At 39.5% G+C, this 23,744-nt stretch overlaps 1 protein-coding gene across 1 annotated transcript in view; it reads right to left on the bottom strand.

The window, feature by feature from the left end:
- Nucleotides 1-3,047: 3,047 nt before the first annotated feature.
- LOC119661355 overlaps nucleotides 3,048-23,744 on the bottom strand; it is a 736,879-nt gene continuing 716,182 nt past the window's right edge. The window contains exon 8 of the mRNA XM_038070661.1: nucleotides 3,048-4,807. Within this exon, the coding sequence (XP_037926589.1) occupies nucleotides 4,701-4,807 (107 nt within the window). The 3' untranslated portion in view covers nucleotides 3,048-4,700. The remainder of the gene's footprint in view (nucleotides 4,808-23,744) is intronic.

Below are 23,744 nucleotides of genomic sequence, written 5' to 3'. Positions count from 1 at the left end.
GCTGTGTGGATTACCGCCAAAGGCACCTGGTATGCCACAATGCTGGGCATTGCGGATATTACCGAAGAGGAAGAGAGAGGAAGGTTCCCTAGTCTAGATATTGTGCAGTATTTCTGGTATAAATAGTTTACTAATATATATGGTCTTTCGGCACACGACAGAAACCCGGTAATTAGTTGGCCAGAGGAACTTCCATTTTTCTTCACTTCGTGCCTTGTCCCTTAAAAGCACACGGTGCAAGACCCCGCAGACACAGTGCCGATTACTTGTTTAACAATGCTCTACAAGGTTATAGCACCCTTATTAGGGGAAGGGTCAACACGAGAGGCTGTCGAAACGGATCAAGGAGTTGCAACATGTAACTCTTTCTCGGCTTGATATCTGTAGCATAGACAACTAGAGGCCAAAGAAATCTCAACTTGTCAATGCATTAATCTGAGGGTACCAACACTTCAGAGCCCATCCGCATACCGAGAGGCATCTTCAAGGGTGATTCATTAAATTCTCTTTGGTTTTGTATGTAGCCGCATGCAGGACATAGCATTGGAGACTTCCAAATTAAAGCTATGACTGAGACAGGCTCCAAAGTACCTAGGAATTTTGCAAGGAACTCATGCCCAAGTTCGATGATGGTCTGCGGTGCAAACTTCAGCAACGTGTGGAACTGGTGCTGAAATCGCAGCTCTCAGGGAAGAATAAAATAAGTGCACTAAATGTTTCCGCCATTCCTTCGCTGGCATATGTATTCGGAATATTTATCCATATTATATCCAAATTCCGAATGCATCATTCAAATTCTGCCGCGGAACAGATGGACCTGCCTTGTGACATCGGAGGCAGGGTTGACGTTTTTTATAAAGTCATCCTAGTAAGGAGCAGGCGGCTGTTTGAAGGATTGATCATTCAATCCTCTGAGTGGGGTGAATTGCATTTGGCAGCCATTTGTCTATTTGCATTTGTCGGATAGATGGCTCTGTCCTGAGACAGAGTGATTTATGTGTGTCATACAGGACGGCGTGATTGCCAACCTGAGCTTATAAAAAGCTCATAATGAAAGAGCGGGCGGGGAACGACTAGTGCAGAATGTATGGTCAGGCATTAGAGACGTTGGACCATCTTATTTCTGACTGTACAGTTATGGCCCCGATACAATACACAGACAGGCATCATGTTGAATGTAAGGTGATTCATCAAAATCTTGCATTAAAGCATGGGCTGATTACGGAATCACGTCCGGTTTACCTATATGAGCCACAAGCTGTACTCGATAGATCTGCTTACAGCAAGTATTGGGACCGGCAAGTTATAACTGATCGCCATATGGAGTACAAGCCTAACGTGTTGTTATGTTGCTATCCGCCATAGAGAGGAGCATGGAAAAGAGAGGGAGTATGAGTCGCTGGCTCGGGAAATCACGGCTTTCCTTGATGTCTTGGAGCTCCCAATTAGTCTGGTTCAAACCACGAAGAAATACACCATTCTGCAAAAATGCTCGAAGTTGCGGGACTTCCCGACGGATTCTTCCATTAGCTGGCATTAGCTGGCCATCACCACAAGTCTCTGTCTCTGTATATTTTAAGTAGGTAGGATCCTTACAGCCTAAATGCTTGGCACTTAGCTCTAGCATTAGGTAAAATCTGTCGAGATTGTGACGATTTGGGATAAAATAAAAAATAAAAAATTTAGTATTCAAACAAAATTAGGGAGAGAATACTGAAATCAAATCCCAAATTATAGTAAAAAAGCACGAATAAGGCAATAACGAGATAGAAAGAAAATGAATGCTTACAAATGGTTATGGTCACTAAAGTACAAAGATTGTTATACTTAAAAAAATCAAATACATGTCCACCGTCTAAAAAAACTGTGGCTATGTCAATTCATCCGGAAACCTAGAAGCAACGCCTTTTCCGTTTTCCTATCTTCTTTTTTCACTAGAAATGGACCCCACAAGGGCCGAAATCTCTCCTATGTATTATGTATTATCGGTAGTTGTTACCAGGATCGTAGGGAGAAAATCCGTAGTGAAGCCTCTTAAAGTCTATATTCTGGGTCCCTCGAGTAAATTCCAGGGACTGAGAAAATCACCCCTCTCCTCTTTTCGAAGGCTTACATATTTTCAAAGACACGATATTTGACTTTTTATACAATTTCGACATTTTAATGTTTAGTAACTTAAAATGAGAATCGTGGTTCGGACGATAGAGGAAAAAATATACAGAATAAGAAAACGTTTGAATTTTTGGTTTCACGTTACTACAAATGGAGCTGTGGTTCCCATCAGCCACCCAGCATTTTTAGAGGTGTCCATTTTGACCGGAAAAAAATACAAATTCTTATCAAAATTGCTAATAAAAAATTTTGTATCATAATTCAAGACACCAATAATAACATAACCTGGAGATGAAGCATCAACAAATGATCTTCACAACCACCTGAAGAACGTTATCAGTGATACGGCCACAAACATACTTGGCCCCAGCCGCAAAAGGAGTCGGAATGGCTGGTTTGACGATGAATGTAAGCTAGCAAAGGAACAGAATGCGGAATGTTGCATTCTCAAAGAACGCAGGCACGCACAGAGACTTATCCCGAACTCCGTGGGGCGGAGAAGCGACTTCACAGACGGAAAAAGGAAGCCTGGGAGAACCAATAAGTCTGTGAACTAGAAAAGTACAGGGAGGAATCGCACCAGGCGCGCAAGTTTTACCAACAAGTCAGCAGGATGAAGCCTTATACACCTCGATGCTCATTCTGCCAAGACGAAGAGGGAAATCTGATTTCCGACAGAATGGGAATATTAGAGCGATGGGTTGAGTACTTTGATGAGCTACTGAACAACCAGAACATCGGCGAGTTGGAGGTCCCGCCAACTGAAGACGACGGACAAATACTGCCACCACCAAGTTTAGGAGAAACAGTCCGTGCAATTCATCGGCTAAAAAATCATAAGTCGCCAGGAGCCGATGGAATTACAGCCGAATTGGTTAAATATGGAGACGACCAGTTACACCAACTTGTGCTCAAGGTATGGGACAGCGTATCAATGCTTGACGATTGGCAATGAGGCATTATCTGTCTCATACATAAAAAGGGAGATATCACAGAGTGCAGCAATTATAGAGGTATCACGTTGCTGAGTACCATCTATAAAATATTTTCCACTACCTTGCTGGGCTGGATACCCCCATACGCCCAAAACATCATTGACCCATACCAAAGTGGCTTCACTCCAGGCAAATCAGCAACAGATCAGATTTTCTCTGTGCGGCAAGCGATGGAAAAATAATCAGTGCTGAAGGAAGTAGTCTGATAGCAATCACAGATAGTCCAGTTCCCAGGTAACCAAGCGGTTGACGGGCTACTTCAGAAGAACTCTTGGATCATTATTTCAACTGGACGTAATACATTGGATCCATTGCGATTTACAACAATTGAGGGTGAAAATGAAAACAAGGTGAAAAAAATCTGTTTGACAAAGTGTGCTAGAAAACGGTGGCCGAGAAAAAACCAAGTTGAAAAATGAAAGGTTCAACGACATATTATTGAGAGACAATAATTCATGAGGTAATTCTCAATGGAAACCTTTGATGTCAAAAAGTCTTCTGCCTTTATAGAAGGTTGGTATCACCTTATGTAGTCTGAAGTTGAGCGAGGCATAGGGTCTAGAATACGGGCTAGTAACCTACAATACAATAAGAGAAAATTGATAGCAACACGTCAGTCGGCATCGAGGAATGGAAGCAACGTCTGCAGAAAGTTAATGGGGTACGTCTTTAAAAGATGTGTGGCTGTTGAATTTATAATAAGCCCTGACATTATATGCTCGTTTTTGTACATAGGTCTGCTTATATAGCATTTAATAGGAATTTAACAATGTTGGAATTTTGCGAAAGGGATTAAAGTAGTGAAGAATTATACGAAATATTGAGCTGAGTACCATCGAATTACATGGACAAATATCCACGAGGTTTTTTAATAAAACAATAATTTCATTATTGATATTCACAAACGGAATTTGCGTGAAAGTTAATCCGCTCAACCCTTATGAATTTCAATTAATTATAAACGTTCGATTTCCCACACCAGAGCAAGGTAGCAAGCAAAAAATGTAAGAATGAAACTCTACGAGCTATTTCAGGACCTATCAGTACCACATCGGTTTTGAAATTTTTACCATGGACCGCGTTGCGCATAAGCTTACGTATGTAGGTATTAATGTTTGTAAAAGTATAAAAAATGATCAGCGAGATAATATTGCATACAGAATTTTGCAATGAGTGCTGCGGGCAAAAAAGCACATGTCAACGCGTTTTTCGCTCTACATATCTGAGAGCATACAAAACAATACAAAATTATGCGATACACGTGGAGATGGATATTAAATCGATTACAAAAAACCGAGATATAAACGTGGAAATCCAATCGATACCATCATCGCAGTAACCTCTCTGATACCACGTCGCCTCCTGGCTCCCTTTGGTCCTTCTAGGTTGTCCTGTGGTGCTCTTACGTTGTCATATATGCATTGAAATTGTATCGATTATGAAAATTCCGATTGCTGCTATCGCCGGATTATATTCGCGAGGAATGTTGTCAAGTAGTGGATGATGGCGGTAAAGCTGATGATAGTGGCGGTTGTTGTTGCAGTAGCAGAAGCATGAAATTCCAGATGTTTCATCACCAATGTTGAAACTTCGTTATGGAATCTCCTCGATGGCCGCTAGGGATGCTGCTTCCGTGAGGTTTTTACTAAGACGAACTCGATTCATAGATTCTTGCATTAGTCTTTCGTTTTCCTGACGTACTGAAGTAATTTGGGAAGAAAGAGAAAAGAAAAAGAATGTATTAGTTTGGATCTGCAAATATGCGGGTGTTCTTAAAGGAAATAATAGTTAATTGGGAAGTTCTCAGTCATTCATTCTAGCACATTGTATGGGCTCGGATATTAAATACCAAATAACTACTAAAGTTCGACCAGATACAAAAAATTGATAAGTTTCCAGATACAATACTGAAAAGCTCTCGGTATATTCTCTTTGAACATTTTCTACCTAGAAATCCTTCCTGCTGTGACATACTTCGAAACTGCGGAAGAAATTTACCATAATTAAATGGATGCCATCATTGTTTGTGATGTGCGTTTCGTCTTACATAGTTTTCATTTTAGTTAGTTTTTACATATAAAAAGTGGAAATGCTTGAGCATGCCCAGCTGGGCGGGAAGAATGCTTTCAGCTTTCGTCTAATTCAAGAAGCAATTGTGGGTACGAGTACAGTGCACTATCCTTTATGCAAACAATGTAGTTCTTTAGCATTTGGGTTGATCATACTTGTAAAACTTGCATGCATTCAGGAAGTGAGTTATTTTGTTGCATCAGCGACTTTTGTTACAACATATATACCTAGTGTAGCAGCTGGCTGGATTCTATTCTTAGCCAAGGAAGGAAACGCTATTAATGGTATAAAAACTGAGAGTGAAATTGTGACATCACGTATCAAATGAGAATATTTTCATCTAACATAAAAGGTAATGATGTTTTTTTTCCTACAGTGCCTCTATAGCTATTCAGTAAGTAATAGCTATAATCATTTAATCATTTTATTTAATGAATTTTATGAAAAAGGGCACTCGTTTTGAGTTTGATAATTCCGTTCTGCATATTGACATCTTTTTGGGTTAATCACATCCATCCCCTGGGGATCAAAGTGGAACAGCGTAGTTCCAAAATCCGTAAACTTCAGTCAATAGTGAACTTATCTGTAGTGTTTTGAGGAGGGGGGGGGATGGGTTGAGGTAAATTCCGAAAAAACTAATAACTTACTGTAAGCATACTCCGGCCTGAGACAATAACAAATGATAAACTGCCGACCAGATGCCCATGGCCGGGTTGATTAGAGGGCGAGAGTGGCAGCGAATAGGTCACACATTGGAAAAAGAGTGACCACTCCATCGCTCACTATACTGTGCGAGATTGCCGACGATACGGGGCGACAAAGAGTAGATGGAAGTGCAGAGTTCCTGAGACGACCTGGAGTGGGCTGATACATATTTCAGCGAATCATCAGGATGGCCTGTAGGGGTGGTGGACTCGCCATGGACCAGGAATAGCCTCTAACACTCTCACCGTGGTCCATTGCACACAACACGCACAGTGCATCGAATGTATGGAGAGTGTGGTCAGAAATCGAAATGATCGAGCTTGTGACCTATTTGCATTGGTTTTGCCATTTGGAGTTAATGTTAGGAATCAACGGTTCGCATGAAGTAAATAAAATTAAAAGGGCTTGTAGCTTTTCCCCCACAGCAACTGTAATTTATTAGATTGCTTTTAGAAATTGAACTGATATTGATAAATTTGTATAGTAAAAAACAAATTCACTTCAGAATTAAACAGAAAATATAAATAATATACATGGTAGTTGTTTTTTTTTTAAATAAATGATTTTCACAGCTATATATATCCTTTTCCTCCCACCCTTGAAGTCGCCACTTTTTTGTAAATAATTGATAGCTCATGTATATAATACATTGGGAAGATCTATTCCAACTGTCTAGTATTGGTAAATCGGAACAAGATTGCTCCTCAGGATAAATAACACGTAATGGTATTTGTGTCGGAGAAAACATTAACAGCACTACCATCCAACAAAATGAAGAACATGAAGTTCAACCTCGTTTCTTGACGGCTTTGTAACCTAATTTCGCTTGTCTGAAGTTAAAAAAAATTCCCCATCACCTTTTCCTTCCTTTTAGATGACGAATTTTATACGCCGGCTGTAAATGGTAAACGATGGACGCGGATTGACCCATACTACTTTTGCTGTGCCATCAATTCTAGTGGCACTATAGCTATAAGAAACAAATAATCAGCGGTGCTTGATGCCTCATTGGTGACCGGATATTGGCTATGGTTGGTACGGTCACATCCAATTCCTATTTGCATGTTCGTTTTAACTCCTCGTCTTCATCCAAATTTTCACTCTGGAAAGCAGTCTTCATGCAAACCGTTAATCACAGATCTAAACAAGTCAGGAAACCGGAAGCTGGATGCTTCAGGTAGGAAAGGTTTTGTGTATTTATTAGGTTGTTGCACATGAAATGGCCGATTTGGCAATCAAGTGAAGTTAGTTCCGATTTTGCTGTATCAGACCACCACCAGTTGGCGCTGTTGGTCTCGGATAATGAAGTATATATACTCCTACATTTAATAAAGGAGTCATTTCAGTTTTGACCATCGTTGTGAAAAATAGGATGGAAAAGAGCCAAGAACGTATACTTTTTCTGTATGAGTTCAAACTCGGTCATAAAGCAGCGGAGGCGACTAGGAACATTAACAGTGCATTTGGAACTGATACGGTAAGCGAACGAACCACATGGCGGTGGTTCGAAAAATTCCGGTCAGGCGACGTAAACCTTCAAAGTGAGCCACGTGAACATACAATACCATCGATTGAAAACGACGAGCTGCGTTTGCTAGTTGAGTCCGACACACGTCAGTCTATACGAGACATTGCAGAGAAACTGGGCGAACACTATTCGACAGTTTTCCGGCACTTGCAACAACTGAAAAAGCTTGACAAATGGGTTTCGCATGCCCTTACGGAGCAAACCATGGTGCTTCGAATGTAAATTTGCAGTTCTTTACTCTCCCGCAACAGAACCGATCCCTTTTTGCACAGAATAGTGACATGTGATGAAAAGTGGATATTATACGAAAATCGTCGCCGATCAGCGCAATGGCTAGATGCTGATGAGCCACAAAAGGATATGCCGAAACCGAGCCTCCATCCGAAGAAGAAGAAGGTAATGGTGACTGTTTGGTGGTCTACAGCTGGAGTTGTCCACTATTCTTTTTTGCCACCTGGCGAAACAATAAATGCACAGAAATACTGTGCCCAATTCGAGGAAATGCACCAAAAGTTGAGTATACAACGGCCGAGATTAGTCAACAAAGATGGTGTGATACGCCTTAACGACAATGCACGACCGTATGTCTCCAGAACAACGGTTCAAAAGTCTAAGGAATTGCAGTATGAGACTCTGCCTCACTCACCATATTCACTGGACCCTTCGCAACGATTACCACTTTTGTAAGCATTTGAATCATTTTTTGGCGGAAAAACAATTTAGGAACGAAGAGGCTGTCAAAATTGCCTTCGACGAATTTATCAACACCCGACAGTTGTACTTCTACGAAACTGGCATACATGCTCTTGAATCTCGCTGGGAGAAGTGCTTTGAATCCACTGGCACCCATTTTGATTAAATAAATAAATTTTTGTAAGTTTTACAGTCGTTTCAAATTTTAGTACCAAAACGGCCATTTCATCTGCAACAGCCTAATATTTTATAAAGACTGAATTTGTGTGAATTTGTCTCATTAGGATAATATATAACACGTAATATACGCATATATTATGTGAGAATATCCACTTTCGGGTGATATTGACATTCAAAATCTTGAATTTCCAAAGAAGTGACAACTTTGACCTATTATAACTTTGTTAGTAATAGCACGATTTCCACCAGACGGGTAGACAGACAGTAAACCGATTTTAATAAGGTTTTGCTTTACACAAAATCTTAAAAATGTATAATTCCTTTCGGAAAAATCTAAGACAATGTATAAAGCTGGTGGTTGTGGTGTATAAAGACAACTGCTGATCACTAGCTGAAGATTTTGCAGCCACATCTGTAACAAAACTACATCACCCGTATTTTCAGTTAGCGCAGCTGAATGAAGTCCCTCAGGCCCAAACTACTTTGCATTGCTTTTAGAGTGCATTGGCAACTGCACATACGTAGCAGCCGAATAGCGGCGCGCAGATGAAATTTTTGGCGATTTTTACCGACCTCGTCCAATTTTTTTGTGAAATTTGAGACGAAATAACCTATTTATGTCACCGAATTTCATTTGCAATTCTTCCTTTGAATCATCTACATTCAATATCAAACATAACAACAACAAACCAAATCGTCAAACTTTCGATTTTCGATTTTTGTCCACGCTTTTGTCTAACGGAATATCTTAGATTCGTTTATGTATCGTAGGATTTTCGTTTTTGGATGTGATGTTACTTGCGGTACCCTATGATATGATAAAAAAGTACCAGAAATTTATAAATAAAACAAAAAAGACTTAATTTTTAGGCAAATTTATTTTATCTTCTTCAAGTAAGTACTAAGTAACGCATGTGTGCCAGCGTTTCACACACTTATCCGTGCTGGTGAGCTGTCAAAGGACTGGTCTTCGGCTATCTCGCCGTATTCTGTTTTTTCGGTTTCGGATCGTCTTCGAAGCGCCAGTCGGACAATTGTTGATTTTTCTGCATGTCAAACTCGCAGATCCACGTCTTATCACCAGTAGTCATGCGTTGCATGTAAGTCGGGCTCTTATTCGATTCAGAACTTGTGTTCTCAGCAGCCATCTTTCGATGTTGGTTTTGCACGAAAGTCAGGCTTCTTGGGAATACGGCACATCTTATCCGCAAAATTTCCACCATACTGTGCTGAGTTATTTCATATGCAATTTCAAGTTCACTAGCAATCTCTCTTAGGCTGGTAGGAAGATATGTGAGCACAAGTTCTTTCACTTATGTTACGTTTTCGTCGGTGATTGACGTGGGTAGACGTTCAGTACCGGACAAATTCTTTACCACTGTACGGTTACTTTTAAATTTGTTATACCACTCGTATGCCCTCGTTTCGTTAGAGCAGATTCTCCAAAGGCTTTTTGCAAGATTTTCAATGCATCAGCACTCGAAAAGCCGAAAATTTCAAACAAACTCTTTGCTAAATAAAACTAACAGTATGGTCCATGAAGGGGTTTCACACCTGGCTGTTCCCAGGGCAGAGGCGTCTGAACAGTTGCCTGGAGAAATCCTTGTTATACCATTTTAAAATACGACAAAGTTAAAGTGGTACCAACTTAAAACAATTCGGGAAACCGGAAGGTCGGCGCCTCAAATATGAAAGGTTTCGTTTATTTCTTCTGTGAGTATATTTGTACGTAGCCCGTTGTGTGTATACATTCCGCATGTCAGACTACTCACTTTAGTATGATATTGATATTTAGTTGCAGTAAATTTAAACGGTAAGTCTACTTTGAGCTACTACAACTTTGTTAGTAATAGTATGGTTTTAATAAAACTTGGGGATGACATGCTTCATACTACAAACTACTTTTATAACTCTAGGATAAACTTAAGGTAGGTTTTTACTCAATTTTCCCAAAACTATATTATTAGCTTAATTTGAGCAGATATCGATAAGGAGAGTATTTTCAGCCCTGGACACTGTATAGAGGCAGCTTCGTGATTTTTTTCAGGTTTTCAGTTGGGTAGTTTTTGAGAATATGTCCGTTAAAGAAAAAATACTTTCGACCTCTCCCACTCCCAGCCTTTCCAACAAATGTCAAAAATAAGACCGGCACCGAAAAGTACTGATCAAGGCCTTTAATTTGATACCTAACATGACTAATATTCGGTGAAAAAAATTTTACACCCCCTTTTGCATGTATAAAGACCCTCCCTTAATCTCAACGTAGAAATATGTCGTTCACTACATGTCTGAGCGTTCACAGTTTCTACCTTCTCACCAAATTTCGTGTCAATCGGTATAGCTGTTTCTGAGTAAAGTGCGTGCGACAGACAGACAGACAAACAGACAGGCATTGAACCGATTTTAATAAGGTTTTGTTTTGCAAATTGCGATTCATTTAAACTTCAAATGTTTTGCCATTCGCGATTCATTGAAACTTCAAATTCCCGATACTTTTGGAGCATAGGATACATCAGCACTACAAGTTTGATCTGACTGATGATTTGCCATATTTCTGTTAGTGGAAACGATATTACCCGATGCAGTTGAAGACTCATCAGCACCAACAATTTGATGTTTTATAGGTTCATAGGTGCGGCTTTTACATAGTAATGGTTCCGTGGGTCCCGCTTTCTCATTACAGGATAGATACGTCATATGGTAGAATTGCTATTCAGAGCATATGCTTAGATAGTGAATTATTGACAGCTCTTCGACAGGAACAGCTTTGTTTGGTTGCTTCCTGCTTTTCGACAGGAAAAACTTTGTTTGGTTGTCTAGCAGTTGTCAGTTTTCGATTCCTATAGAACTAGATGATTTAGTCTATGATTAGTTCGCATTGTAGTACTCTAAATATGTATATCCAAGGGCTGCTGCTAAATCGTACCTGGCCTCTCTTGTATGACAGGTTGGCCAAGAAAATGGATTCAATGTCGTTAAAAATAAAATGATTGTTTTGAGTCATAAGTCTCGAGAAAATATGGCGTCCAGTTCAGTCGACGCCGACTTGAGGGTGAAAAGGCGGACGGTAACAGGTGCCATGGAGAAAAGGGTTTGAAGTGCGCAATGAGAGTGGCGAGCGTATAGTCGACTTTACGGATACCTATGGCTTTATAATTCTGAATGCATGATTCATCAAACTATTAACTCATCTATCTTCATTTTATAGTGGAAACAGTAAAACGCAAATCGACTATATTCTCAGAAGACGCCGACATTTTACCGTGGTTACTGGCTGCGAAGCCGTTCCCAATGAGATTATTGGATTTCAACATGGCTAGGCAATGTGTTAAAAACACGATCCATAAGCGGCCTACACAAGCCAGGTAAGCGGTTCATCACCCGAGATACTTGGTTTTGGAATGACGAGGTTCAAATTAAGGTCCGTGAAAATAAACGCTTTTGACACAAGTTTCTAGACGATAAAACGCTGGTCAGTTGGCAAATTTAGAAGAACGTCAACGGGAACGCAAAGAAAACGATCGCTGTCAGATCAGCGGTCCATTACAAAGATCTTTACGACAAACTGGACACTCGGGATGGCGAGAGAGATCCGTATCGACTTGTCAAAATCCGACAGCAGCGCACACAAGATATCGAACACTTCTATTGCGTTAATGACAAGAACGGCACTTTTCCGACCGATAAGTTTCGACTGATAGATAGCGAGAATATTTCGTGTTGGTTTGTTCACCCTCCACTTCCACAAGGATTGTCAAGATTTGAACCAATTCCAGCTGTGAGCGTTACTGAAGTTCAGGAAGCTATAAAACCAGTGAAATCGAGAAAACCAACAGGACCGGACGACAACGCATCTGAGTTCTGGAAAGCGGAGAACTAGGATCCGACATTGTGGCCCAGTGAATTCTTCAATCGAGTATTGATGAAGTTAGAACACCATTTGACTGGCAAGGAAAATGAAATACCGTTAACCAAGCCGGGTTTGTCAAGGACTGCGGAACTACTGATGCAATACACGCTGCGCGGTTACTCATGGAGAAACATCGTGAGAAGCATCGCCCTCTTTACGTTGCATTTCTGGATTAGAGGAAGCGTTTGGCCGCCACACTAACTCACCTGGTATGCTCTACGACAAAACTCAGTGCCAGAAGAACCCGTGCGCTGGGTTCAATTGCTCTATCACGGTCTGAAAAGTAAAGTTCGAAGTATGGCGGGTGTATCCAAACCGCTTCGTGGCTCTGTCGGTTTATCAAAGAAACGGCCTCTCACTACTCCTCTTTGTTCTGGTTATGGGTACTGTTACGCCGGACATTCAACGTCCAGCGTGCCATACGCTGCTTTATGCAGATGGTGTTTTGCTAGCGTTTAATAGCAAAAATAATCCCGAGCAATTTGCCCGCTAAAACTTACTGCAATGTCGTCCGTCCTGTCGCCCTCTATGGTTCTGAGTGTTGGGCGACAATAAAAGACAGTGAACGACCTTTTGCGGTAACGGGGACGAAGATGTTTCATGGGACTAGTGGCTCGATCACATCCGATATGGGATTGTACCGATCGTGGAAAAATTGAGAGAGAGGCGGTCGATGGTACGGTCACGGAATTCACGTCATCCAAGTAACATCGAAGTCGACCAAAAGACCGGCTGAAACGACGGTAGCTTGATATGCTGGATGTGGATCTGAAAGCTTCTTTCCGCCGAAAGTTCCGCTTGCGTGAGTACTGATTCTGTGGAGTACTTCTAGGTCCGGTCGGCATGGACCCGGTTTGAAATACCGGTATTAGATCAGTTGCATTCACATTACCAACTTTCCATTTTCTGGAAGAATTCGGAAACGGTTCCGCCAACAGGTCGGTCATAGTCTCTTTACCAGTTTCTCTAGCATCATTGTGATGTTGTCATACTAAAATCTCCGCTTAAGGTTAAATTAGATACCTTCACGGTGAAGGAATGGCTACAAATTATGCCGCAGTGTAGGCGCAATAATTCCTTTAGGCATTTACTACACAATGACACTCCGTGCCCCCTTAATACTTGATTTGCTCTTCCTGTGTTTAGTCTTCTTGGTCTGTGCCTATATAATTAGAATTCCTATGAACAACTGGGTCATGCTGAAGGGGGAAGAGACTAAAACAACAATCTGTTTTACTAATTTTCTTCACAAAGGTTCCCTGTCTATTCAGAGATCTAGAATTGTTATTTGGAAGTGTGATAACACACTCGCCAAAAGTAACGAGTTGAACAGCTACAGTCATTATTTAGTCGAATTTTAACAGGTTTTTTCCTACTTTCTTTCAGAGTAATTAGTTTCGATTCTTGAAAATCTGTTCCTTAGAGTTTTGTAAAATTCTTTGACTAAGGCTGGTAGTATTATTACCTTGATACCTTGTCTTCTTGTGATTGGCAATTTAGGCAATTCTCGTCAGTATGTAGTAGGGTTGAGAGAATGATACCTTTCCCCATGTGCTCTGATTAGAGTGATGGTATCTAGACATGGGGATGTGATGTATGTAACATCACAAAAGTGATATCATCTCACCTTAAAGTGTAATATAGCATTAGCGCACTACCCCAAAAGATCACAATATTACTTAATATCACTTAGTACTACAATATCACTTATTATAATATAATATCATCGCATTGCTACCCTGTGGAGAAGTGGTGATGATATCACCCATGTGATAAGTATCGTGTTTAAATGTTCGTGTCGGTGTAATATCAGTCGACAGTCGATACCGGCTAGCACTTGTGAATTTATTAGTGTTATGATTTCCTGTTCTCTGGCTGACTTTGGCCTAGAAAAGTGATTTCTGGTGTCTTTGATAACTTTTAACTATGGGGATTCTATGTAATGTCGAGTGAAGCAATAGAAAATGTGTAACTTCTAAGTTAAAAGTAATACTAGTTCGCTAGAATCGCGATTCCCTGTTCTTTGCAAACGAAAATGTCTTACTACAGTAAATGGGAGTTTTCCGCTTTGTCGTACCTTGTCTTCTTAGTTCGTGCCTACTTGATGTTGCCGTACATTTTACCAATACCAGGCAGATCTCTAGCAATAAGTAATATTTGTAATATCGGCTGCCGAGTGTATACGTGATATTGATGATAGAGAAGACGATCATTTACTTGTATGCGGCATCTCCCCCTTTCGCATATATGGCCATATGGGGTATCAGATAAAAGCACCCGATTAGTACTTCCCGATGCGAATGAAATTAGTCGTAAATGGAAGGGAGTGAGATTTAGAAAGCGAGATTGTAAGTGAGGGGACAATTTTCCGAATTTAACCAATCGAAACACTTGAAACTGCTGCTATGTGATATATTGCTATCAAAATACCTCCCACATCGATGTTTGTTCAAATGAAGTTATCATTAATAGTATTTTACTATATTTTTTTCACTAGAGAGCTCGCCCTAGAATTCTAAAATTTTGCAGCAATTACAAGTAAGTAAGTTGGATCACTATTCCTCCAATAATTTCCCTTTGCAATATCCTATTTCCCATCCTCAACCCCATTATAAATCTAGCGTCCTAGGAATTCCTAAGTGATAATGTTAATTTCATTTCAAAAATATTTACTCAAAACTCGCCAACCTTCACCTCTTAGCTAAAAATTATTTTAATTAACGTTGGCATGCTACGCACTTGGTGATATTACCGTAAAATTACATGCATATGACCTAAGCATTTCGCTTCAAGCCATACAGAAACGACCATATGGGTAATGCCGTGAGTGCGCATTGCACTTGGTAACGTATAAGCGTTGGAGGCCACTGCTCTGTCAATGCAAGTGAAGCGGAAGGTCACCTGGTTTTTTTGAGGGCGGTTCAACTGATTATGCAATCACAAGTGGATGAATTGAGTTTGGGGGGTTGAAATAATGACCGTGTTGTGCAAATCACCCACGAAGGTATCCTAGATGAACCGGTTGGATATTGGTCGAATTGTAAGCACTTAACTTCAAAAGAGTAGTAGTTTGCCCTACCGTGTGGGCATATTTTGCAAATTTCTTTTAGAAATCGTTCAATTCGACATCGGAGTCCACGAGAAAACTTAACGAGTGATATTAAGACTTAGCATATCTGATCTTCACTGCTACAGAGAAAAACTGTATTCATGTATTCATATTATCAGGGGGAGGGAGGCTGTTGATCGTCGTGGCAGGTAAAGCTCATCCTTCGGGTTTGTGTTTATTTTCGACGCTTGGTTACTTACATTACTTCAAAGTTCATTTCAGGTCGCCTCGCTGTAGGATTGCGAGCCACGAAATTGTTTCATGTCTTTCAGTTGAAGCGAGTTCAATTCCGTTAAAAATTTGTGGTACAGGGCAGTAATTTTTTGTTCACTAAATATAATTACCGAATATAGTGGGGTATCCGGATAGCTGAGTGGTTAGAGCACAAGGCTGTCGTACGGAAGGTCGCGGTTCAAATCTCGCTGGCGGCAGTGGGATTTGTATCGTGATTTGACGCCGGATACCAGGCGACTCAGCTATGAATGAGTACCTGAGTCAAATCAGGGTAATAATCTCGGGCGAGCGTAATGCTGACCACATTGCCTCCGACAGTTTTCTATAGTGTACCGTTACGGTCGTGAATGAAGTGGTCTAACACACTTCACGGCCCTGGTCCAATATGGATTGTTGTGCCAACGATTATTATTATAGTGGGGTATCAAATGAAAGGTGTCGATTAGTACCTTCTGAAGTCGGCCTCAGTTTCGATATTTGGTGCAAGAGGGGGGAGTGCGGGGTTAGAAAAGAGCCAATTATTGTTCAAGGACCAATTCTCTGAAAGTACCCAACCGAAAAATCTAAAAAATAAACTGGTGGTCTGTTCACATGTTATTTAGACATCAAAGTACTCTGCGTTAATAATAGTATAATTTTATACCCTAGATCTATAAAAATCCAAAAAGATCCGTGACAGTAATATCGATTCTAGTATGAGTCATCATTTTACAAAGTTTGGTGGAAATCCTACAATTATCATTAAAGCTAGGTAAGGTAGGTCAAAATTGGCCTTTTAACGTCAAATTACTGTTCCCCAAGAGATATTATGTCACTATCAGATCGAATTGAATATCGGACACATTCAATGTATATACACTACGAAGTATATATAAATGAAACCATTTTGCACACGAATATTCTTACATAAAAAATCCACAAAACCCTTCATAATTGAACCGCTGAGCTTCTAGTTTCCGACTTGTTTTTGTAATTTGCAATATGAGATTTATATTTCTTTTTGTTTCCTTTGCTTCCTTTTTGTTTTCTTTGAATGGCATTTTATATTTTTTAGAATAAATACGAAATAGTATACAATGAATTTGGGTTAATTCTTTGATTTGGGGATCCCATACCCTTTTTCTCCTAATTCTTTCTAGAATTCACACACGCAGATGCGGCATCTTCAATTATAATGGCAGGAAGATGGCAAGTTAAGGTGCAGACCGCAAAGGTCGCGTCAACCTGAACACTTTGGCTATGGCCCTAATTTCCCAAGCGCATTATATTATACGTTTTTTTTGAAAATATAAGATTTTCGTACCCGAAATTAACTAGATTCTAAAGATTCTAAACCCAGGGCGTCTAAGATTTTAAACTCATGGCTTCAGGAAGCGAGTAGATTTCAATATTCTACTCGTTTCCTGCAGTCGTAGTCCTTATTCAAAGATCTTTACGGAGCATTGAAACTAGTGGGTTATTGACATTTGCAACAAGGTGAAGTGAATGATGTACGTAACGAACATGACATAATCTGTGTTAGCAATCACCCCTCCAACGAAATGCATCTTTTTCGTAAACTTTTATGCATTCTTTTGATTAGAATTAGTTTCCAAATATCGCATTGTTTTAAAATGACCTTTCCACGTTAGGGAAGCAAGTACCAATACCGTATCGCGAAAATATGAATTTATGTTTCTGGTAGTTTCCTAAATGCCAGTTTCATCAAAAATTCCGGTATCATTCTAAATGTTTGCCTCCATGCTAGTCGTCTACCCTACAATGCATCATATAATACTCGTATCTTTGTTTTGAACCGAAATCATATCCCTTCCGGACGTTGCTGGCAAGACTCCTTCGAATGAAAGTGGTCCTGTTGTTAAGTTAACCAGAAACTTATATGGTTTGGTTTCACTAGGAGCAGACGCTGTAGTTAACAGGGCGAAAATGTTTTCTCTGCTTGGATTAACCTAACCGGATAATTGATAAATGCTGTGGAGAACTGCAAGCCAAGTAGGGCAACCTAGCCCGGCTGTTCAGCTTTCTGATGCAGTTTAAAGAGAACTGAGAACTTCGACATGGATCCTTCCGTGTGTCCACTATCACAATTGCATAGACACATGGATATGTGTATGGATGTGCAGTAGTTTCTGGTTACTAATGGTGGCCAGGACACTAAATGTTTAGAGTTATTATCCGGAAATATAATTCTATTATATCAATCTTCTGACATTTTCTAGTCCTTATGTGAATTAGTTCCTGATGGGAATTTTGTCCTTTGTGAAGTTAAGCAGATTTGGAGAAAAGTTGCATGTAGTGGATGCGAGGTTGAACATCTTTGTGGAGAACAAGTTGCATAATTTCCGATTTCGATGTAGGCAGGGATATTATTAACAGAGTTCGGATTATTTCCTCTTTGAAGAAAGATTGGGTCCGGCTTTCATGAAATAAACAGTTTTGACGAAGAACGAAGTAGCAATGGTTGAAACGTTACACATGACGATTCCCACTTAATATGCGGTTTGAATAGTTCCTTCAGGGAGTACTAGAAGCAGTGCCTACCACTGATAATTGTTTCGAGCACATTCCATATCTTATACATATCTGAGTGAGCACTGATACGTGCTGCGTAGCTAAGTACATTTTTACGACACCATCGAGCTCTCCTGAATAATCGGCACGTTACCAGAGAAATAAAATAAAATCCTCACGTTGCGACAACATAATTGTAAATGTATATTTGATGTTGACAAGAATATTTACCTTGACCATCTCATATATTGTGAATATAGAGAAGACGGAAAAGGGTCACCTAGAAAAACAAGAACAATACACGAAATATTCGAGAGATCCAACTATTTTTTATTATTGTCGACATCTAAGAATAAGAATAGACAAAAGTCCTTTTTTATATCCGCTTTATGGACAGAACAAATACGGTGGAGTATTCGTCATTGTTGCTTTGAATAAAACATTGGCAATGAAAAGAGAATAGTGAATGTTGCTCTGCTGACTTCGTTCTGGAAATTCAATTGAATGCATTTTTCATTTCAGTATACAGGGATGACAAGCGGAGCAATACACGCGTAGGCAAAGGTTTGTTTGCTCCGTATTTATTAGTATTTGTTTTGTGAAGAAATTTACGGTGATAAATTATTTCACGCTTGTGCTTCTACCGTCATATCTTTCCTAATTTCTATTAAACCCTTTCAGGGAGGCTGAATTGTTTACAAACGGAAATTAGTGTGTTTTCAGTAGGAACAAAAGCGTTTTCGAGATGCTATTGTACCTTACGCCTCCTTAGATATGTTTTGATGATCGCTGGAAGAATCAGAGGTTGATTGCGACTGGAAGAAAGGCTGAAAGGTCGAACTGACCTCAACTCACTTTTTCGTTTTTTTTTGCATTTTTGTTTTCGTCCAGAAAAACAAATATTTCGCTTACGATAAGTACTCAGTCAGGAATATAAATGGAAGAAAAATTATTCAAAGATTGGGAAAGGCTTAATATGCCTCATATAGCAAGATGGAAACTTGAAAGGTGGGAAATTTAGGTCTCAGATTTTCTATGGTTTATTAAACCATTCAAAATGCAGGATACTAGCTTCGGAGTTACCAAGTGGAGGCTGATGGTTGCAGCAGAAATTCCATAAACGCCTAGAAAATCAACTTAAGGGACTCATCTCGTGTGAAGGTCGCTTCTTTGTGATTTTTTTTGAAGAACTGAATAAAGATACAAATGTAAATTTTTCACCATATATTTGTAATGTTTTGAGCGTACGTAACAATTTTTTCAAACCGATATTATTGTTCACTATTGAAGTACGCAGCGACATATCCACTCATCTTCAAAAAAAGTGCTTTTCAAACTAAGATTATTAAATTATTAAAAAATATTGAAAGGTAAATTTTTGGGGCCTTATTAAACTTTGGTTTTTGAAAATTTTGGTGTTTTCTCCCGCCTTTTTATTATCGATTTTTATCGATTATCAGGAAAAAAGTGAACCAGGTCTCGTTCTCAGAACCTACCCAAACGAGACATCTGAAAAAAATCACACAATACAGTCCATTTCTACACTTGCACAAATAAAGTTAATAATAGTATATTACGGTCTTTTAGAAATTTATCGGAAAACCCCCCTTAAATTCATCCCAGAAGTACATCTTGACATCAGTATAGACGATAATATAGGACATAATTCTGAATAGTTTGAAGGCAATCCAACTATTATTAACAAAGTTATAGAGGGTCAAATTTTCGCATTTCAAGCAAATTTATTACAACCTAAGACGTATAAGACCTCATCATCATATAAAATGAACTTATATGGACAGCGGATCCGGATAGTCGAGTGGTTAGAGCACAAGGCATTTCGTACGGAAGGTCGCGGTGCAAATCTCACTGATGGCAGTGAAGTTTGTTTCATGGTTTGACGTCGGATACCAGTCGACTCAGCTGTGAATGAGTACCTGAGTCAAATCAGTGTAATAATCTCGGTTGAGCGCGATGCTCACCACATTACCTCCTACGGTGTTACTGTAGTGTACCGTTACGGTCTTGAATGAGGTGTTCTAACACACTTCAAAGCCCTGATCCAATATAGACTGTTGCCCCAAATATTATTATTATATGAACGGGGTCTGTGGAGATGTTTTAGTTTTCCTTTTTTGGTTTTTTTTAGTTATTTGCATATCAGTGTCAATTAGTCGAGGGAGACATGTGTATGCATATATATGTGTAGTAAAGTTTCAGGGTAGTAGCCAATATGATAGATATTTATGTACCCGGTACCGGCGGTTCATTACGGCGATTGGCATATGACACTTTTCCTGTTTCATATTGTAATTTACGAACGAATCGGACTATATATTACTGCCCAATTATTCTACACTATATCTAGATACAATTGATTTCGTGGATCCCAAACACGGGATGACCCCCTTAATGTTTTTATTTGAATGCATTTCTAATATCGGTCCTGCTTCTCATTATGGTGTTCACAATGTGAGAGCTGTGAGTAGACTCCCCTCTTCTAGCGAGTGACTCTGATCGGTGCGGAGTATGCGGTTGCTGATATTGTTGGTTTTTACGGTCACAAACACCATGTTTTCTATTCACATTATTGAGCAAAGTCTTGTGAGAGCCTACGTTGGCATTCGGATCACACATCACGATTGCATGTTAGATTTGCCTCTGTTTAACTGCAAGTAATTGCTCGTAGAAAGCGCTCCTCGCCTCTATGTTGGAAATCTCTTTTGGTGCTTAGCACTGCCTAAATGTGATCGTCTTTAATTTGGAACGGAATCTTGCAGTCGAGATCCTGTTAGAATTCGGCTCCCAAGGTAATGAGAGAGCGCTTTGTGGTAGTGCCAGCTATAGTTTGTGACGACCGTAAATTAAAACAAGTCGGAATACCGGAAGCTCGCGCTTCGGGTATAAAGGTTTTGTGTTCACCTGATGTGAGAATGTTCTACGCACATTTTTCCATCCAACACATCCCTTCATATTTTTCAAACTACAAGATATGCGTACATATTACAAACATAGATATTATTCTCACCCTAAACAAACAGCCTGCCTATTACCGAATACTGTACATATCCATGCATATATAAGTTGATCGTACTTATATTTCCGGTTTACTTCATGCACAAAAGTATACATATGTACATATACTGTCCGTGTATTGAATACCGCTGGTTTAATGTACTAACATATCTATTAACTACCCGCAAACTTCATTAGCACGTATATATACCTATATACACACATATATCTATCTGCAGTAATTAATATTGATATACAAATGACCCAAAACTTGTGCGCTTACTTTGTTGTGGTATTGATGAATTGATATGAGATCACGACGTCATATACGTTGTAGAATGCACGAAATTCATAACAAATGGCAAAGTTTCAGCCTTTATAACTTTGTTAATAATGGTTGGATTTTCTTCAAACTTGACCAAATTGTGTCTTATGTCGTCCTTTATACAAATACAGCAGTTCTAGCATGAACTTAAGGGAGGTTTCCGGCAAAATTTCTAAAATATGCTAATATACCATTATTAACTTTATTCATGCAGTTATCGGAACGGGATGCATTTCGAGGCCTAGATTTAATTTAGATACACTCCTATGATTTTTTTCAAATTTTTCGGTTGGATAGGTACTGAGAACGAGACCTGTTATACTTTTTGTGGATCATATTTTCGACCTCACTCCTCCACGTTTCACCGGCCAGTTTCGAAAAGTACTAATTGAGCCCTTTCATTTGACACCCCACACGATTACATTCTGTGAAAAAAATGGCCCCCTCCATCCATATCTATGAAGAGCTTCTGATCTTAAGGACGTAAGGCATTTAAGTTCGCCATTTTGCTTTGCATCCTCCAGCTGTAATAACTAAGGTGCGAGGATGTTTCAGGAGGGTCGAGATAAAGGCGGAGAAAATTAACTTCGCAACGTAATAAGTCATTACAAATGGCACACAATGTACGGCAGTCAAAGTCACTGGACTTTGACTTCGTTTCGAGTATCACACCTAGCCGACCTTGTAGAGTGTAGTTTCCTATTCTTTCCTTTTGTTTTTTGTTTGTCGTGCTAGGACTTCGGTCTTGTAGGTGATTGCTTTCCAGAAGGTTTTCTTTCCCTATTTTTAAGTGAAGTGATAATCCCTTCATTCGTTGAGATGATGCGAGGGTGAGATAAAATTTTGATGGAATAGGAAGGCAGTTGGCTTAAACTATGCCTTTTCTGTCTTCAATGTTTCATCCTCATTCAGATCGCAGATTCCAGAAGATTGAATCTTCCGGCTTCCTTTTGTTGCGATTTGGTTACCTTACGACGGGAAGCAGCTCGGTTGAAGTTTATTCTTTTGATAGTGCAGTATGTGGGTGAATTCCCTAGTTCACAAGGATGCAAGGACGATGGACGCCCACATCGCCTTGCGAGTTGAAGCACTAGTTCGAGCGAGATTGACTACTTGGGAATTATCAAATTCCAACACATTCTGAGTGTACATATTATATATGACGCCTTATGGTAGCAGCTTGCTTCAACTTGTGAAGCACATTTTAGTGACAAACATGACGATGGACGGGGTGCTCATAATTTTTATGAATGTGACGAAAGGTCCGAATCTGATAAATTCTATTCTAATTCTCTGACTTGTCGACTTAGACTTAGACGGCTTAGAGTTGATACTTGTTACGGGACAGGTGCTGCGGAGTGAGCACTCTCCACAGTTCCATCATTTGATATCGCTTAGGGGTAAAATGCCCCGCTTACATCGCCGAGGTTCTCGCTTAAGTTGAAGAAAGCGAGCATTCGGGGGGGCCTCGACACCGTTGCGGGGGTGCATACGCGCACTCCAAAAACTAATCCAAAATTATCTTCGATAGGTAAAAGTTCCTATCCGACGCGCAAAAATTTTTGAAATTTATATATTCCTAGCCCAGAAATTTCGCCTTTCAAGACAAGGAGGAATATTTTGAGTGTACTGTTTTATAATCTTGTGCTAGCAAAATCCTTTAGCTCGGGACTTAAAATCATTGATATGGTAAATATTTTTCTAAAGTCTTTTATTTACATAGAGAATTTTTAATAATTTGTCATTGAATTTTGGTCTTTCCAAAAGCCTAGGCTATGACTTTGCACATAGTATTAATTGCTATTAAATTGGATCATATTTTCGTTAATAATGTTTATGATGGATTAAATTAATAAACAAAAAGTGTCACATGGAAGCAGAGTACGTATCCTTTCATCTCCTATGAAAAAGCCAATCAACAAGTTAATTGGTTAATTAACGAACAGGATTTTCTATAAATGTAATTATTTCGAAATCATGCAATTATTGTGGAGGACACATTATAATGAGTTGATTTTAAAGATATTAAACAGTCTCTAGTTACTGAATTTTGTACGATAAGTGACATGAATGTCACTAACATGGGAAATATAAATGCGTCCAGTTGTGTATGAGTAAGTTTCCGGCAACATTCACTTTGCAGAAAAAAAATAAGTTTCAATTGAAGTTATTTATTCAAATGATTAGCATGAGTACCTAAATTCTATAAAGCGGTGTGAATACTACAAAATGCCCAATCATACGTAGATCATCAAGTTGCTTCTGGACAGAATATTTCCCGGAAGCTAAGAAGCCCATGAAAAAGCCAGTTTCATCCTTGCAGTCCTTGTAGCTCTTCTGACCACCTTCCAACAACT

The sequence above is a fragment of the Hermetia illucens genome, chromosome 1 (assembly GCF_905115235.1).
Source record: "Hermetia illucens chromosome 1, iHerIll2.2.curated.20191125, whole genome shotgun sequence".
In the NCBI taxonomy this organism is placed as follows: domain Eukaryota; kingdom Metazoa; phylum Arthropoda; class Insecta; order Diptera; family Stratiomyidae; genus Hermetia; species Hermetia illucens.
The sequence above is the reverse complement of the archived record's forward strand: the minus strand, read 5'-3'. Positions and strand labels throughout refer to the sequence as shown.